The sequence below is a fragment of the Rana temporaria genome, chromosome 6, assembly GCF_905171775.1.
Source record: "Rana temporaria chromosome 6, aRanTem1.1, whole genome shotgun sequence".
In the NCBI taxonomy this organism is placed as follows: Eukaryota; Metazoa; Chordata; class Amphibia; order Anura; family Ranidae; genus Rana; species Rana temporaria.
In genome coordinates, this window is record NC_053494.1 from 13,258,211 (window position 1) to 13,277,842 (window position 19,632).

The following is a 19,632-nucleotide window of genomic DNA, read 5'->3' on the forward strand; positions in this document are numbered from 1 at the left end:
GGGAGAGACAGTGATGGTGGGAACCCTGATCTTATATCTCCTTCCGTCCAAACCACTTCCTATAACACTGGTGGACAACTTTCCTGATTTGAGGGGTCTTCAAGTGCAGCCCTTGACATTGTGAAAGTGCTGCACATAAAATTCTGTAAATATTCAGGGTCAGAAATAGCAGATGCAAAACAGACACGATACAAGAAATGGTCAGACTGCAGACATGATACAAGGGATGATCAGAGACTGCAGACATGATACAAGGGATGATCAGAGACTGCAGACATGATACAAGAGATGGTCAGAGTCTGCAGACATGATACAAGAGATGGTCAGAGACTGCAGACATGATACAAGAGATGATCAGAGACTGCAGACATGATACAAGAGATGATCAGAGACTGTAGACATGATACAAGAGATGGTCAGACTGCAGACAGGATACAAGAGATGGTCAGTGACTGCAGACATGATACAAGAGACGGTCAGAGTATGCAGACATGATACAAGAGATGGTCAGAGACTGCAAACATGATATGAAAGATGATCAGACTGCAGACATGATACAGGAGATGATCAGAGACTGCAGACATGATACAGGAGATGATCAGAGACTGCAGACAGGATACAAGAGATGGTCAAAGTCTGAAGACATGATACAGGAGATTATCAGAGACTGCAGACATGATACAAGAGATGGTCAGTCTGTAGACATGATACAAGAGATGGTCAGTGACTGCAGACAGGATACAAGAGATGGTCAGAGACTGCAGACATGATACAAGAGATGGTCAGAGACTGCAGACATGATACAAAAGATGGTCAGAGACTGCAGACATGATACAAAAGATGATCAGACTGCAGACATGGTCTAGAACAGTGTTTCTCAACTCCAGTCCTCGGGGCGCACCAACAGGTCTTGTTATCAGGCTTTCCATTATTGTGCACAGGTGATTTTATCAGTTTCACTGCCTTAGTAATTACCACAGCAGTTTGATCTGAGGGAAATCCTGAAAACATGACCTGTTGGTGCGCCCCGAGGACTGGAGTTGAGAAACACTGGTCTAGAAGACCAGCAGAGATAGTGAACATGCTCTGGGAGTCGTTGGAAACTGGGGACATGCTCCAGGAGAGTCATAGACTGGAGACATATTACATAAGCATCCCAAACTTCTCATGTCATGTTACCAGAGCTGTCTGAATGAGCAATCCTTTACTGACTGCTCAAATGCAAAGTGGATACTAAGGGGCATAATTAGAAAGTAGTAAATGTGATATTCACCAAACATTCGCTGCAAGTAAATCAATCACTCTAATTTAAAACACATGTACCTGCAGTGAATGTGTAGTGAATGCCACATTTATTGCTTTATAAATATACCCCCAAATCAGGAGAAACAAAAAAACAACACTATTTAACTCACTGCACGAATGTCAGAAGTATTCATATGCAAGCTAAACAAAATGTCACCATAAGTTTCTAGGAGATTATTTCCTGTACCTTCAGCTCCATCCAGTGGCCAAAATGCAGTATAGTTTTCTGAAATACCTCAGTGAGAAAACTATAGCGCCATTTTGGCCACTAGATGGAGCTGGCGATACAGGAATTAATCTCTTAGAAAACATATGTGATGTTTTGCTCAGTTTGCATGAATTACATAACCGTTTGTAAATAAATTGTATAAAAAAATTAAATAAAAAAAGATACTCTGGTTACATACACATTGTGTTAATATGCATACTCATTAAAGCGGAACTAAACCCTCCCTTAATTTTTAGCCAAGGAAGCCGTCATATTAAAGTGTTTGTTACCCCAACATTTCATATTCCTGAAATATGGCTGCTGTACCATGTACTTGTATGAAAAAGTCTCCTGTCCTCTTTGTATTGTTACCTCTGTTTAATCTTCAACTGCCATGGTGCTGCACATGTGATCAGTTCTGACGCTATTTGATGGTTTGACAGTTTGGTTGAGAGCACAACTTGCATACCTCCCAACAATTTTGAGATGGGAATGAGGGACACCTACTAACAAACGTATGTAGGCATAGAACACGCCTCCTGCCACACCCCCTTAAATAAGAACTGACCAAAAAAAAGGTTAATTAAATCCACAAGTGCTTTTTTTTACCACTACTATTCCTTTATATTGGCTTTTGGAATTTACAAATGCAGCAATTTAGAATTTGGATGAAAGGTTTAGCGCTGGAATACACTTTTTGATAGATAAAAAGTGCATTTTTTATACAACTATATAGATCGGACCAAAATGAGGGACAAATGAGGGGGGAAGAGGGACAGAGGGACAGTTGGGAGCTATACACAACCAATGTGACAGTTCCATTCCCGCTACTTGTAACTGTGTTTTGAAACTGTTAAATCAATGGGTTTAGTTCCGCTTTAACAATTGATTCAGTAGTAAGACCACTAGGTGCGCTGAATCATTTAAAAAAAAAAAAGGAACAGAAACAACATGAATCTGGATCTGTTCTATAGATAAGAACAACTACAAAAACATAATACATGGGAGTGTAACTTTGCAGGGTGTGTGTGTGTGTAAAGGAATCTGACACAGTAACAAACATAGAAAGTCTAGCGCTACACTTTCTATGTTTGTTTTGTTTTCCACCATTGTCTATTGGTAGTGTGAGCTGCTTATCATTGATAGCGCAGAATTTTCTGTTTCCGAATCTGACACAGTAAGCCTAGGTTTACATTGGAGCGATTTGTCATGCGATTTGAGAGATTAAATCTCATGACAAGTCGCAGCCTATTGGAAACAATGGCACTGTTCCAATCGGTGTGACACCGATTTGGCGACACCGCATTGATTTGCAAAAGTAGTTCCTGCACTACCTTTGCCGATTTTCAGGTGCGACTTCTGTGTATAAAGCCACATAGATGTCTATCAAGTAGCACCTGAAATCGTGCTGACCTTGCTATTTTGAAATCGCGCTCCTTCAAATGAAGTAGCACGATTTCAAAGTAGCATCAATGTGAACCAGGGCAAAGGGCTCTATGGTAGATAAGGGCAGGGCTGTCTTAATTGCATCACGGGCCCCTGGGCAAAGTAATGCTCTGGGGCCCCTACAATGATGACAGTGCAGGTAAACAGACATCAAGTAGGTAGGAGGCAGACTGCCTCCCCTGTGTATCTATGAAGCCTCGTACACACGACCGAGGAACTCGACGGGCGAAACACATAGTTTTCCTCGTCGAGTTCCTTGTCAGGCTGTCGAGGAACTCGACAAGGCAAGTTTCTCCATTCCCGTCGAGGAAATAGAGAACGTGCTCTCTTTTTGGCTCGTCGAGTTTCTCGACAGTTTCCTCGACGAAAAAATATCTCCCAGCAAGTTTCTTGCTGGTTTTTGCCGAGAAACTCGGTCATGTGTACGAGGCCTCACTCTCAGTGCCATCATGGGGCCCCCAATTTCAGGGCAGCGTGAGCTCAAGGACAAGCTGCTTTGGGTAAAGTGCAGGGGCCCTCCATGCAGCTGGGGCCCCTGGGCAGTGCCTAGGTGTGCCCTCTCATTAAGACAGCCCTGGATAAGGGGGTCAATGTGCAGAAGTAAACAGATGCAAATTGGAAATTCCAAAAACAGAATATTCAAAGTGCACAATAGACATCAATTATTTTTCAAGATATGTTTAGGAACACAAAACACATGAAGAAAAACGCAAACATGCACACATATGATCCACATGACTAATTGGTATTCAAGTCAAGCCAACACATGGCCTTTTTCAAGATATAAATGGGACTGTAAGGAAATTTTAATGTTAAAATCACATTAGTCTCCTCATGTGTGAAGTGTGTGACTGGAAAAAGTGTTGTTCTTTCATAGCAACTAATCAGTGTTTTCCTTACATGTTTAATCCTCCTCAAGCAACAGGAAGGGTAGAAGCTGGTTTGCTGGTTGCTTGAAGGAGAAGACACTCCTATATGAGGCGCATTTCAGCACACAGCATCATAGAGGAATGTTGGTGAGACAGGAAGATACAACACCTAGCATTGCTGACCACACTCAGCTTCCTTCTTTCTTTTCTAGAGCTTCGCCTACATAATTCAAGTTCATTCTTCATTTCACCATCTCCAATTTCTGGCCATCCTCTCGCTACGCTCTGCTTCTTCTTTTTTTTGCTGCTTGCCAGCATGGTTGCATAAGCATGATTTTCCAATAACATGTTTTATTCTGATGCTTTGTATTTATAGAATTATAAACTGTACCAGTCTCATTAGCTACTAAACCATACAGGATAACCGTACTTCCAGTATCCTTTATATACCTCCAGCAACCACCCCCCCCCCCCCCCCCCATTACTCGTGTTTACCTGTTCCCACTCCTCCAAGATCTTCTCTATGTAGCCCATTGAATGGCAAAGTTTAATCTAAAGTGGGGTACACACTATAAGAAAATCAGGGGCAACGTTCGTCTGATTTTTCTTGATGTTTCACAGCAAATTGGAACCGATGAAAGAAAATTCATGATTTTCATACAAGAAAAATCAGAAAAGAAAGACTGCGCATGATCAGAAACAATAAACAACAAAAAAAGCCTTTGTCATACGAGAATTTTCGTAAGAATGAGGAAAAAGTGTGAGAATTGAATGATATAATAAACCTGCCAACATCCTAAAATATCATCTCGGGGAGGGCATTAATGGATGCCCCCCTTGGACTTTGTATAGCAAGAAAGGTAGTAATAAAGATTCAAATTGGTAAAAAAAAGGCAAAAAAGTGCCAACTTTATTAAATATATAAAGAATAAAAAGTAGTTTGTGTAAAGACACAATTGAGTAACAAATTAGAGGAGTGCACTAATGAATCATTGTAACACAAGATGATTCATCGGTGCATTCCTCTAATACAGGGGTCTCCAAACTTTTCAAACAAAGGGCCAGTTTATTGTCTTTCAGACTTTAGAAGGGCCAGATTGTGGCCAGCGGGGGCAGAAAATGTCCTGGGCCCAGGATTGGTTGTCAGTAGGAGGGTGAGTAGTGCCCCTATTAGTAAGAGGAATAGTATCCCATCATTGGTATCAGAGGAAGAAATAGTGCCTCCTTGTTGGTGTAGTGGAAGGAATAGTACCTCATATCAGTGAGAGGATTAGTGCCAGAGGGCCGGATAAGGGCTAGCAAAGGGCCACATCTGGCCCTCGGGCCGCAGTTTGGAGACCCCCTGCTCTAATATGTAACTAAAGTTCAATTGTGTCTTTACAAAAACTACTTTTTATTCTTTATATATTTAATAAAGTTGGCACTTTGTGCCTTTTTTTTAGTCATTTCAGTCTTTATTACTATCTCTCTTGCCATACAAAGTCCAAGATAATATTCGTAAGAATTTTTGTAAGAGGAAGGCTTTTTTGTTGTTTATTGTTTCTGATCATGCGCAGTCTTTCTTTTCTTATTATTACTGTATGAAAATCGTACGAAAACGGTACTCATTAAACGAAAATTGTTCGTTCTGTTTCCATACTAGAAAAAATGTGAAGTTTGTCCCTTCGGGAATTTTCGTACGAAAATTCGAAATCGGCTGTCGAAATTTGTGTTCACGCTATACGAAAATCGTACGAATTTGTTTTGCACGAAAATGTTCTCCCAATTTTCTTATTGTGTGTACGAGCCTTTTAGGAATTCCCCCAGTTGGACTCAACCTTTATTTTTTTCTGCATTTCTATTCATTTCTATAGAAAGGCTGGCCATCATAAGGACGAACAATATACAGCCTTTCCATAGGAAATAGAGATTCTTCCACATATACATCAAAGAAGCAGAGTAATCAGCTAGCAGACTTTTTGAGAAGAGTCTGTGGCCATACACTATCCGAAAAATCAGCCGAACCCATTTTGGAAAAACAAACATTCGGCAGTGATAGCAAACGATAGTGCCATCATGTTATGTCCGATAAATCGTTTAACGGACATAAATGAATACATTTTTTGTTCATTTTTTTTACATGTACCTAGTGCAAATAGTTTGTAATGGGAAAAACATTCAATTTATCGTTCATTCGGCAGAAAATTTCCAAATTTGTCCTTCGTCTTTTCGGCTCAAATACATTGTGCCAATTAACTGGTCGAAAATCAAAAGAACTGGCCAAATGACCGAATTTCTGAAGATTTTTCACATAGTGTATGGCCAGCATAAGGAAAGGGGCAGGCAACTGTAAGGCCCCTTTTATAGAAGGTCAGGTCAGGTCAGATCTGCCTGTCCATTATTTTAGATAGACACGACCAGACCCTCCATTGTCCTCTATGGTTAGCCAAATGTAAATGGGCTTGCGTACATTTACACCCATCTACATCCGATGCTGCAAAATCAAACAGAAGGGGGATCCATTACTCTCTGTCTGGCGGGATCAGATTGCAGTCAAGAGTAAACAGACAGCCAGTTTGTTTGCATCTGACTGTCCATAGAGGAGAGCGGGCTGTACCTGTGACCACTCTGCATAAGCGGAGCGGACCTGTGCTCGGCGCAGATCAGTGTACCCCCTGCTGAGCAAGTGGGTCAACGATCGTGTGAAAGGGGCCTAAGACTTGGTAAAGGAGGAGGGGGGGGGGGCATTTAAAGATAACGGGTACTAATTCAGACTCTGCTTCATATATCTCCATTCATCCTACAATCCACTTTTGGGATGAATAGGAATAAATGGAGATTCTTCCCCCATGCACTGAAAAAGTAAAACCTAGTGAGAAGACATTGTTCAGCCCCCAGTGAAGATCTCATGGGAGTAGGGACAGGTACGTGTAGGACTTGGGGGGAGGGGGGATATTTAAAGGATAAATGTACCGATCCTTTATTGAGTGGAGACGATCCTGTGTGTATAATTGAAAAGAAATTGGCACAAACGGAGGAGACCTTTCCCCCAGGTCAATGTGCAGTCATTCATCCAATAAACATGTGCTCTATTCATTCTTGGAAAAACTTCATAGCATTTATGGAGTGCGGGTTCCCCAAACATTCATTTGCCAATAGTAAGTGCCAGTAGCAGGTGACCTCACAAGGTTTTAGAGTAAACAAGTGCCACTATAATTATCCTGCAATTGAACATGAGTTGCTGCCTCTTCAGCTGTAATGAGACTGTGTACTTCATGTAAACACACATAAAAGACGTGTCTGTAGTGACATGAACAGTCATTGCCTTCACCACCAGTACCCCCTCGCCCCCTTCTCTGCATTTACACCATTGTAATGATCACTACTGCTTTTCCTCCAATGCAAAGTGTATTGACCTTTTAGTCATTTAAATTTTATTCTCACAAAGCCTGAAAAAAAAATTTCCAGAAGAAAAACGGGCAGCCCAACACGGACTGCTTCCTATCAGATGCAGTCCATGTTTGGGTGTTCAATCAGCTGTGGCTCCTGTGGCTGTCTAAATACAACAGCCAGCAGCAGGGATGGAGAAATCTACTAGATATCTCTCATTCAGCCCATGGAATAAATGATATTGCTCAGAAAGGTCCCTTTCATCCTTTTCTGCCAGTCCCCTGCCAGCTTCTTCCTTCTCCTGGTACCTCCTGTAGCAAACTAGTTGGTAAGGAGGCGCCCATGCATGCACGTTCTCAAGCCAGGCTGTGTGCGTCCACAAACCACACAACGCCATTAAGACCCCTTTCACACTGGGGCCGCCCGTGCATTAGAGGTAAAGCAGTGCTCGTTTTAGCTGCACTTTACCGCTGTTTAAGCTGCACTTTTCAGCCACTAGTGGGGTGCTTTTAACCCCAAAGAAGGAGAAGAAGCGATGCCCATTCATTGCAATGGGCAGGGGCGTTTTTGGGAGCGCTGTATACTGTAAACTGCCCAAAGGATGCTGCTTGTAGGACTTTTTCTAACGTCCTGCAAGCGCACCGCCCCAGTGTGAAAGCACTCATTGCAATGAATGGGAGACCGTTTTCAGGTGCTTTACAGACGATATTTCCAGCGCTGAAACACCTAAAAAAAATGTCTCAATGTGAAAGGGGTCTAAGCCAGGGGTCCTTAAACTACGGCCCTCCAGTTGTTCAGGAACTACAATTCCCATCATGCCTAGTCATGTTTGTGAATGTCAGAGTTTTACAATGCCTCATGGGACAGAGAGAATACAGCAGAGGTAAGTGCGCGGCTTGCATCGCGGGACAAGTGAGTGTTTGTTTATTAAAGGTCAGCAGCTACAGTTTCTGTAGCTGCTGACTTTTAATAAACAATCAAATGACTGGAACTCCGCTTTAAGAAATTTAGGGAAGGGGGTAGGACAGGTAGTGCCTACTGCTCTTCACTGGAAATTCTTCCATTACAAAGATGAGCCAAAATGAGGCACTGGAGGGAGGAGAGCATGAGCCAGCTTGGTTCTCATTTGCATAGAAATTACCCCAGGCTCAATTAATTGCTCCAGTAAACCATGACTCCCCCCCCCCCCCCCCCCAAGCTCATGGGCCCAGAACCGGTTGCCATAGTTAAGCCCTATAATAAAACCAGAGGTTATTCAATGAGTTCAGATATGACAAAATGCTAATCGAAATGTTCCATTCATCTTAGTTTCTCATTTATATTCCATTTCTGTTGCTCATTTTAACACTGGTGCACATAAAACAGGAACAGCTGTCAGCTGAGAAGGGAAATTAAACATGGAAATAAGTGGGTTGTAATAGACAGAATCACAATTTTTTTGTGTTCTAGTTTCATAATCATCTTTATCAGCTCTGAGCAGTTGCTTTGAAGCTTTTGCTGATAAACATATAAGAATCAGCATTCAAACATGCCGTGTTACCTTGGCCTCCCCTCCTCCTCACTACTGTACTGGTCAGCAAAGCCTTCCATTACCAGGATTGGCAAATAGTGAGGCGTGGGAGGCAATGCTTATGACTATAACAATTTAGCCCTTGTTTACATAAGAAAGCACTCCAGGCTTTGGAGATCCCACAGCACCCACATACTTCTTCTTGATCAAAAAATATTTTGTTTTGTTATGTTATACTTACCTGCTCTGTGTAGTGGTTTTGCACAGAGCAGCTCGGATCCTCCTCTTCTCGGGTCCCTTCTTCGGTGCTCCTGGCCCCTCCCTCTTGCCGGGTGCCCCCACAGCAAGTGGTTCGGCTCCGCCCACTCTCTCTCCTTATTGGCTAACTGACTTTGATTGACTGTGTCTCAGCCAGAGGGAAAGTTCTAGACAGCCGAGGCACTTGTGCACATTGCTGGATAGACATGGGGGTTCAGGCAAGTATTAAGGGGGCTGAGGGGGGCTGCTACACACAGAAGGTTATTCATCTTAATGCATAAAACAGCCACTTTAGGGCGATAGAGACTCATCATCACAGCCAATAAACTAGCATTTTAAAGCGGAGTTCCACACAAAAATTGAACTTCCACTTTCTAGAACCCTCCCCCCCTCCAGTGTCACATTTGGCTCCTTTCAGGGGGGAGCAGATACCTGTGTTATACAGGTATTTTCTCCCACTTCCGGGCATAGATACCCAAGCCACACGCGGGTATCTACGCCACTTCCTTTGCCCCCCCCGCTGTCTTCTGAAAGACACACAGGTACCAGAAGACAGCAGGGACCAGTGGGATAGCGCAGCACACGTCGATGATGCGCAGTAGGGAACCAGGAAGTGAAGCCGCAAGGCTTCACTTCCTGATTCCATAACCAAAGATGGCGGCGGCGGCAGCACAGAAGAGCTGAGCATTAAATTGGCTTTGGGTGCCGACATCGCGGGCGCCCTGGACAGGTAAGTGTCCTTATTTTAAAAGTCAGCGGCTGCTGTATTTGTAGCTGCTGACTTTTAAAAAAATAAACAAATTGGCGGACCTCCGCTTTAAGACGAATGTCAGCCCTCCCTAGTTGTCTCATGACTGGTTCTCTTTACATATACACAGGTCTGTTTCATCGGCCTCATACACACAACCGTTTTCCTCGATAGAATCCATCAAGAAACTTGGTGGGGGAGCTATTTTGCCGAGGAAAACGGTCGTGTGTACGTTTTTCATCGAGGAAACTGTCGAGGAACTCGACGAGGAAAAAAGAGAACAAGTTTTCTTTTTCCTCGATGGGAGTCTCAATATCCTTGTCGTGTTCATCGCCGGGCTGGTTTTCGACGAAAAACGCAAGCGTGTGTATGCTAAGAAACCCGCGCATGCTCAGAATAAAGTATGAGACGGGAGCGCACCTTCGGTGAAAGTAGCGTTTGTAATAGAGATAACACATTTTTCACGCTGTAACAGACTGATAAGTGCAAATCGTCTCTTACCAAACATTTATTTAACACGCAGTAACATGAGATTAGCCAAAGCAGCCCCAAGGGTTGTGCCAGTGGAATCGAACTTCCCCTGCCATTGTATGTGTTGTACGTCACCGCGTTTGAGAACGAGGAGATTTTGTCTTGACCGTGTGTACGCAAAGCAAGCTTGTCGAGTTCCTCGACAAGCCTAACAAGGAACTCGTCGAGGAAAACGATGTGTCTTTTCCGACGAGTTCCTTGGTCGTGTGTACGAGGCCTGAGGGAGAAAAAATGGCCTTAGTAGTAACATGACACATGTCATACACAGGGCCATTTTTCACAATCGATGCATGCAGTAAGTAAACATGAATACTTATCCACCAAACCAAAATACTGGTTCCTACTAATAAAAGCTCTGCTCTGTTAGACGATCATTAACCTTGCAAAACTGCGATATCAAACAATATGCACAACTTGGTTGCATTGTTTGCTGATATTGGGCCACCCATGAAGGAAGGAATAATGAAGGTGACACTAGCTGTATTTTAAACAGACAGCACTAAATAATTCTTATATAGAGGTGGGGGTAGGCGTGAAATAATTATACTCCCGCTAAGGCACCGTCCCTTAAAAATATGCAGCATAAATTCAAAATTGGGTAGGGTGGGACTTAAAAGTGTGCCCTAGTGGAGTGTAAACAATGATGTATGACAGTCTTAAAAATGTAGAAAAAAATGGATGGAAAATAAAAAAAAATCTACATTTTTAAGACATACGGTACTTCATTGTTTACACTCCCCTAGGGCACACTGAAAGTCCCACCCTTCCCAATTTTGAATTTATACTAAATAATTCTTACCTAAGAATAATATAAAATAGAAAATAATACTTACTTACTTTTAGAGACCCATACTGAGATTAGAACGTTGTCTGTAGATGTTTTTTTATTTTTTTTATTCTTGTCAATCCCCTTTTTATTTATTTTTTCAGAACCAAAGAAGACCAGCTGGAGCTCGACTTACCGGGACTGGGGTTTTCGGGCATTTGATGAGACTGTAACCTCCGAGATGTAAGAGTGAGAGTGATTTGTGGCTCCTTTGGCTTCCAGTTCAATCAAGCACTTCACCACTTTCTCATCTACTTCTGGTCCTCAGCCCAGAGCTCCAAGAGGTGGCAACACAATATAAATAAACTGTTTCTCTGCACTTTGGTCCTCAAACTGAAAAAGGCGAAGGGACACATACAAAAGCACAAATGGTGGGCTGAATGGAATCTGTCACCATTGCGTCTTTCTGTGTTACCAAATACAGTCATCGATATGACTTTCCTGTCACAATATAATAATATTAAAACGCACACACGTTGGAGAATTCAAACAATACAAAATACATCAACTGATTGCAAGGCAGAAATCTTGCACAGAAAACCTGAGGGGAGCTGACTTTGACTCTAACTGTACAGTCTCCATTTGTAATGTGAAAGATATTTTGGTCTTGTTAATGCTGCAATACAGTATGTGCCAATACTCTGGCTATTGTGGGTATTTAAAGTGTCTATGGAACTTCGGTTAAACAAAATGTGTGAATATGCTCAATAAAGCTCGCTAAACCTCCAGCCTCCCCAAATGAGATTTAATTTAAATGTAGCTAAGCTTTTGCCATGGTAAAGATCCAGTAGATATACTTTTGGTACCAAGGATTTGATTGATAAAGGAATATGGTTGCATACATAAGTGGCTCAATGCTCAGTATTGATATGAATTATCGGTTCTGGACCTAATAGAAAGCATAAAGTATCACCCATCGTACAAAGGGTATATAAACACGTAGAGAAAATTATCCAGACATGACCCCAGGGTTACATCTGACAAGCGCATCACTATTATGAGCAATCTTTGAAGTACGAACTTCTAAAGTCATTACAGAAAAGTGCATATAATGTATATAAAAGGGGCGTTTGTTATCTTTGTTGTTGGTCGCATCACATTATCTGTGTACTGTATATCAGTGGTTCTCAACCTCAGTCCTTGAATACCCCCAACAGCCCATGTTTTGGGAACTTCCTGATGCTACCCATACACTATACGAAAAATCGTTCAAACCCATTGTCGAAAGAAGAAAATTCAGCTGTGAGAGAAAACAACAGTGCCATCATGTAATGACAGATAAATTGTTCAATGGACATAAATTAATCCTTTTTTTGTTTGTTTGTTTTTTAACATACTGTGCAAACAATTTGGACGGGAAACACATTAACCTTTCAATTTATCGTTAGTTCGGCAGAAAATTTCCAAACTTGTCCTTCATTATTTCGGCTCAAAAACCTCCCAACCGATTAGTGCCCATTGACTGGCCGAAAAATGAACGAATTGTCTACATGACCGAATTCCAGACAATTTTTTGTATAGTGTATGGCCAGCATTAGATAAAATAGCTCTTATCAATGCCATGTGGGTTATTTACGAAAGGCAAATCCACTTTGCACTACAAGTTCAAACTACAAGTGCAAAGTGCACTTGAAATTGCACTGGAAATGCAGTTGCTGTAGATCCAAGGGGGACATGCAAGGAAAGTAAAAAACAGCATTTTAGCTTGCACATGATTGGATAATAAAATCAGCAGAGCTTCCCCTCATTTCAGATTTAAAGCGACTGCACTTCCAAGTGCACTTTCAGTGCAATTTCAAGTGCACTTTGCACTTGTAGTTTGCACTTGTAGTGCAAAGTGGATTTGCCTTTCGCAAATAACCCCCCATGTCATTGATATTGATTTAAAGCAGCTGTGCAAAGCAAAGGAAAACTTAAAAAAAACATGGCCTGTTGTGGGTACTTAAGGACCGAGGTTGAGAACCACTGCTGTATATAATAAAGAATAAGAGGAAAGGGGGAAAAGGTTCCCCCTAGGATATCACGGGTAAGTGCGCTACGAATGGAGAATAATGCAGAGGATGGCAAAGAAAGTAAAAAAACAAGGAAAGGAGCGTGGAAATTACAAAATATTAGGAAAAGCTATGCATTGAGAAAAGAAAAATCCCCAATATGGATAAAGGAATGGAGTAAGAGCAGAAGAAGAAAATAAAAAAAGGAGAGGGGGGGGGGGGAAAGGGTGAGAAAAGAAGAAATAGTCACAGAAGTTGCTTAGAGGGGACACAAAAAAAGATGCTTGGTACAAAGAGCCTTCCCCTGTGTTCTAAGCTGCATGAGGCGCGGGGTGCGTTGTGAAAGAGCAGAACATTCAAGGCATGGTTGCCAGATTGAAAGAAAAGAAAGTCGTGTCCTCCAGGATAGAAGTACATTTTTAGCTAACCAATGTATCCTAAATCTAAATCGCGTGCCCGCGACCCACGGCTGGGCATTTAACAAGTGCTATTCTGCCGACGTATATCGGCGTTAGGCGGTCTTTAAGTGGTTAAATAACGAGACTAATTAAATAACTCCCCTTTATGTATATGTATTACAAATGTAATGCTTGTCCCCTTCAATATATTCCCCATTTGCACTAATACATTGCTGCAGTCTTGTTTTCCACTGGTCAAAGGAATAGAGAAAATCTATTTCTGTCAGCTGTTTCAACACATCGGCCCGGATTCACAGAGAGCGGGCGCACATTACGCCGCCGTAGCGCAAATAATATACGCTACGCCGACGCAGCGCAGAGAGGCAAGCATGGAATTCACAAAGCCAGTGCTATCAAAACTGCGCTGGGTTTCGAAGGCATAAGTCGGCTTAGGTGGAAGTGGGCGTGACCCCATGCAAATGATGGTCCGAGCGCCAGATAGATACGTATCACGAACTGCGCATGCGCAGGGACGTGGACGCATCCCTCTGCGCATGCTCACAACCACGTCGAAACAACTGCCTAAACTACGCCGGATCAATGCCTACGGCGTGAACGTAACCTACGCCCAGCCACACACACGTCCAACGTAAAATACGCCGGCTTGTATTCCCTGGTGCACACCTTTGCATGTCTGTCTGTCAGATTGTGACGTGCCTTCACGCACTTCCAGTCACATAAATAAAGGGCCATTCACGCTGTATGGGCCACAGCACCTATGTGGATGAGGCCTTAGAGCAGTGGTTCTCAACGGGGGGGGGGTTGTGACTGTCCCTGGAGTCCGTGGAAGCCCAGCTGGGCTGTTCCAGGAGCCCTCAGCCACCCACTCAGCCTCCTCACAGCCACCAATTCAGTTCATCGCATGGGTGGGGGGCAGAGACTAGAGGTCAACTGACTGGTGAGGAATGTGAAGTGGGAGGGGCTGGAGACCACCCTACCTATCTCCTCATTTCGGCATAGGTGCGCGACTCCACAGAGCTGGAGACACAGTGAGTAACACTACCTGTGATTAGGCACCAGAACTGTCACTTATCCCATCTCCCCGCCAGCACTGCCAGTCATCCCACCCCCCCCCCTCCACCAAGGAGTAAGAGAAGGAATAAAATAAGAGAATACATGGAAGGGAGAAGAAAAGAGGAACAAAGAAAAGGGGAGAGAAAGAATAAGTGAAGGAACAAGAACGACGGCTAGAGAGATGGATCAGGAAAAAAACAAGAAATTAGGATAGAGAGAGATAAAAGGGAAAGAAAGAACAACAAAGAGAAAGAGTGGTACATTCTAAAATGTAGCCTGAGGCCTCGTACACACGACCGAGGAACTCGGCGGGCGAAACACATCGTTTTCCTCGTCGAGTTCTTGTTAGGCTTGTCGAGGAACTCGACAAGCCAATTTTCTCCATTCCCGTCGAGGAAAAAGAGAACATGCTCTCTTTTTGGCTCGTCGAGTTCCTCGACAGTTTCCTCGCTGAAAAATGTACACACGACCGGTTTCCTCGGCCAAAAAAATCTCCCACCAAGTTTCTTGATGGATTCTTCCGAGCAAACCGGTCGTGTGTACGAGGGCCTAAGGGGTTTTAATACTGTACGAGTGGAAGGGACCCAGGGAGCGCTAAATGTCCGTGGGTTAGGGGCGCAAATAACTTGTCTTGCCTTGGGTGCTGACAACCCATGCTACGAAAATGATTTTACAGTTAGGGGTCCCCACTTGGGAATTTTTTTATCAAGGGGTCACGGCACTAGTAGGTTGAGAACTTTGGGAAATGTTTTATCAAGGGGTCACGGCACTAATAGGTTGAGAACCACTGCCTTAGAGTATTGGCTTGACATAATTTTCATAGGGACACACTTGTACCACTAGAGGTCAGCACAATGCAGTTTGCCAGTCCAACGTCTGAACAGCTGATTTTGGCCTATTTTCTTTGCAGTATTTCCTACTTTAATTCAGACTTTATGAAGTAGAAGAGAGGAGATAAATACACATGGATAACAAAGGTAAAGAATAGCATATGTCATTTCCCTACATCTCTTCATTTATCCTTTGGCATTCATTTTTTAAAAGAGTTGGTGGCAGAGCTTTTTTGCCGAGGAAACCGGTCTTGTGTATGTTTTTCATCGAGGAAACTGTCGAGGAACTCGACGAGGAAAAAAGAGAACAAGTTCTCTTTTTCCTCGACGGGAGTCTCAATTTCCTCGTCGGGCTGGTTTTCGACGAGAAACACGATCGTGTGTATGCTAAGAAACCCGCGGATGCTCAGAATAAAGTATGAGATGGGAGCGCACCTTCAGTGAAAGTAGCATTTGTAATGGAGATAACACATTTGTCACGCTGTAACAGACTGAAAAGTGCAAATCATCTCTTACCAAACTTTTACTTAACACGCAGTGACATGAAATTAGCAAAAGCAGCCCCCAGGGTTGTGCCAGTGGAATCGAACTTCCCCTGCATTGTATGTGTTGTACGTCACCGCGTTTGAGAACGAGGAGATTTTGTCTTGACCGTGTGTACGCAAAGCAAGCTTGTCGAGTTCCTCGACGAGCCTAACAAGGAACTCGTCGAGGAAAACGATGTGTCTTTTCCGACGAGTTCCTCGGTCGTGTGTACGAGGCCTGAGTGTTAAGAAAAGATACCCCGTGAAATGGAAAAGACACATATTGAGAGTGAATGGTGCTGCTCACCCCGATCTATGCCATATGGGAGAGTTTCACCGATGGGGTTTTTAGGCAAGGAAAAATTCAATAATTATAAATAATATGCATTGTTATGTTTAAAAGATTTTATTGGATGTAAACATGTGGTGTGAATCATGACAATTATAATATAAACTCTGGTATAAAGAAGAATATAAAAATCCATACACAATTGTGCAAAACCAAAATTGTTATACAACTTGACATGCTACATGCATCTGTGCATATACAAACCTGACGTGTTTCAACCCCCTAGGGGTCTCCTTTAGAGGTTTTTGGTTTGCTGTAAGAGATTACATAATACATTTTCAAATCCTGCCCAGGTATATTCCAAAAGGGCAAGAAATATATATAAAGCCATTGGGATTTCTTTTAAGGCTTTTTAGTGGAAACTCTGATCCAAGAAGGTTCCTTTTTTATACACAGTTAACTGGTAACTATGTACTTTATATATATATTTCTTGCCGTTTTGGAATATACCTGGGCAGGATTTGAAAATGTATTATGTAATCTCTTACAGGAAAATCAAAAACCCGCTGAAGAAGACCCCTAGGGGGTTGAAACGCGTCAAGATTTGTATATGCACAGATGCATGTAGCATGTCAAGTTGTATAACAATTTTGGTTTTGCACAATTGTGTATGGATTTTTATATTCTTTTTTACCAGAGTTTATATTACAATTGTCATGATTCACACCACATGTTTACATCCAATAAAATCTTTTAAACATAACAATGCATATTATTTATAATTATTGAATTTTTGCTTGCCTAAAAACCCCATCGGGAGAACTCTCCCATATAAGAAAAGATACCCCAAGCCATTATAGATGTATGCAAATATACTGGGATTCAACAGAACTTTTTTTGTTTGAAATCATCTCATGGGATGTTTTACTTAATACCTAAAATTGGGTACCAGTGAAATATTGGCCTTTCGGCTGAATCAGTTTGGAATATTTGCTAACTTGAACACCTGTTTCTGAGAACAACTTTTATCCATGATGCATTTTTGACTGATAGAGGATTTTTTTGTGTATTTTGGTTACTTTACTGGTGCTGGTACATCTCTTCTTCTCAAATATGTATTCAGTTTCTTTCTCATATACCTAAAGCTGGCCACATAGGCCCGGATTCTCGTACGAGTTACGCCGGCGTATCTCCAGATACGCCGCCGTAACTCTGAGTCCGAGCCGTTGTATCTATGCGCCTGATTCTTAGAATCAGTTAGATTTGTATTAGATCCGACCGGCGTAAGTCTCTTACGCCGTCGTATCTTAACTGCATATTTACGCTGGCTGCTAGGGGCGTGTACGCTGATTTACGCCTAGAAATATGTAAATCAGCTAGATACGCAAATTCACCAACGTGCGCCCAGCCGAAGCAGTACAAATACACCGTTTACATTAGGATTTTCCCGGCTTAAAGTTACCCCTGCTATATGAGGCGTAGATGAGGCGTACCAATGTTAAGTATGGACGTCGTTCCCGCGTCGAATTTTGAAAATTTTTCGTCGTTTGCGTAAGTCGTTCGCGAATAGGACTGGGCGTCATTTACGTTCACGTCGAAAGCATTGGCTTCTCGCGGGTTAATTTGGAGCATGCGCACTGGGATACTTTCACCGACGGCGCATGCGCCGTTCGTAAAAAGCGTAATTTACGTGGGGTCACATAAAATGTACATAACACACGCCCACATCTACCACATTTGAATTAGGCGGGCTTACACCGGCCTATTTACGCTACGCCGCCGCAACTTTCGTTTGAGAATACGGCACTTGCCTGTAAAAGTTGCAGAGGAGTAACCTAAATAGGATACGTTACGCCCGCACAAAGATACGCGATTCTACGTGAATCCGGGCCATAGTTTGTAGTGGGTTGTACACTCATCTTGCAGTAAAAAGAGTTGCTGGTTTGAATCCCAATCATGACACATGCCTGGAGTTTGTATGTTCTCCTTGTGCCTGTGTGGGTTTCCTCCCACACTCCAAAGACATGCTGTTAGGTTAATTGTCTTCTGTCTAAATTGGCACTAGTATATGAATGTGAGTTAGGGACCTTAGATTGTAATCTCATGTAAATTGACAGCGCTATATAAGTACCTTAAATAATAATAGTTTCAATTTTCATTTAATCGTTTGTATGAAATAAAAAAAAAAAAATCATTGTAGCATTCGATGTTACCATCATTGAGTCAACAAATTAAACTGGAAGGCCCTCAAAAATGTTGTTTAGACCTGCTACTTCTTGAATGGATTCCCAAATGTAATAAATAGGTTTCCTTTATTGCTTATGAAATCAAGGAAAAAATATTGCAAAGCAAAAGTTTATTTAAATGTATTTAGAGTTATATTCATATATACATTGATGAGAATTTATCAAAACAGAACCAGCCAGAATCAGGAGCAGCTGTTCAGTTTGCTCCTGTTTTTCATTTCCAAAGCTTAGCTGAACAAGCTGAAGATAGAAACGGATTGGTTACCACACAGAACTGCTCCGTATTCTGTCTGTTTCAGATTCGATAAATCCCCTCCAGTGTATGCGGATCAGCCCATGGGGTTTCAATGTATACATTACACGCGCACATGTGCATTAAAAAATGTATGCATTTTCCTAACTGAAGTCCACATTAAGGTTACTTTTACACTGGGGCGGGGCAGTTTGCGGTAAAGCGACGCTAGTTTTGTAGGGCCAAAGCTATTTTGGCTATACATTTCCTATGGATCACAGAAGTAAACTTCATTCTGCACTCCTGTGACCAGTTTTCAGCCAACAGCGGGCTAAAGCTGACGTCACTCAGCTGGTCCAGGCTCTGGAAAGATCCTGACTTTACAGTCAGGGTCCACCCAGATGCCTGGACTGGCAGCTGGCTCAGCCTCTCATAAAGCTGCTGGAACACTGAGCCAGCAGCTCCTGCCCCCTCCACAGTCCAGCACTCCAGTAAACGCAGGAGGGGCTGAGCAGAGAGCCGGTGACTGACAATCATCGGCTCTCTGGTCACTGAAGATCGAGAACTCAGCGATCAGCGGTGTTTGATCGCTCAGTTCTCAAGCTTAGGGCCAGCGGGGAACAGATGCAGCATTGATCAATGCTACATTCACCTAGGTGAGTACGAATGTTTTTTTTTATTTTTATTTTTTATTACCACACTGCTCTTTTAATTGTATATAAGTAGTGGAGCATATAAAAGTTTTTTTTTTAAACGCTTAAGGACCGCCTCCTGCACATTTACGTCGGCAGAATGGCACAGCTGGGCACATGCACAGGTACGTCCTGTGCTAGTGCCCAGTCGTGGGTCGCAGGCGCGCGCCCGCAACTCGGTCCGAAGTTGCGGGACCAGCGGACCCGATCGCCGCTGGAGTCCCGCGATCGGTCCCCGGAGCTGAAGAACGGAGAGAGCTGTGTGTAAACACACCTTCCCCGTTCT

At 42.8% G+C, this 19,632-nt stretch overlaps 1 protein-coding gene across 1 annotated transcript in view; it reads left to right on the plus strand.

Annotated features, from left to right (window-relative positions):
- The window catches only part of LOC120943123 (tyrosine-protein phosphatase non-receptor type substrate 1-like), a 47,578-nt gene extending 35,780 nt beyond the window's left edge, over window positions 1-11,798 (plus strand). The window contains exon 8 of the mRNA XM_040356243.1: window positions 11,175-11,798. Within this exon, the coding sequence (XP_040212177.1) occupies window positions 11,175-11,257 (83 nt within the window). The 3' untranslated portion in view covers window positions 11,258-11,798. The remainder of the gene's footprint in view (window positions 1-11,174) is intronic.
- Window positions 11,799-19,632: the final 7,834 nt, after the last annotated feature.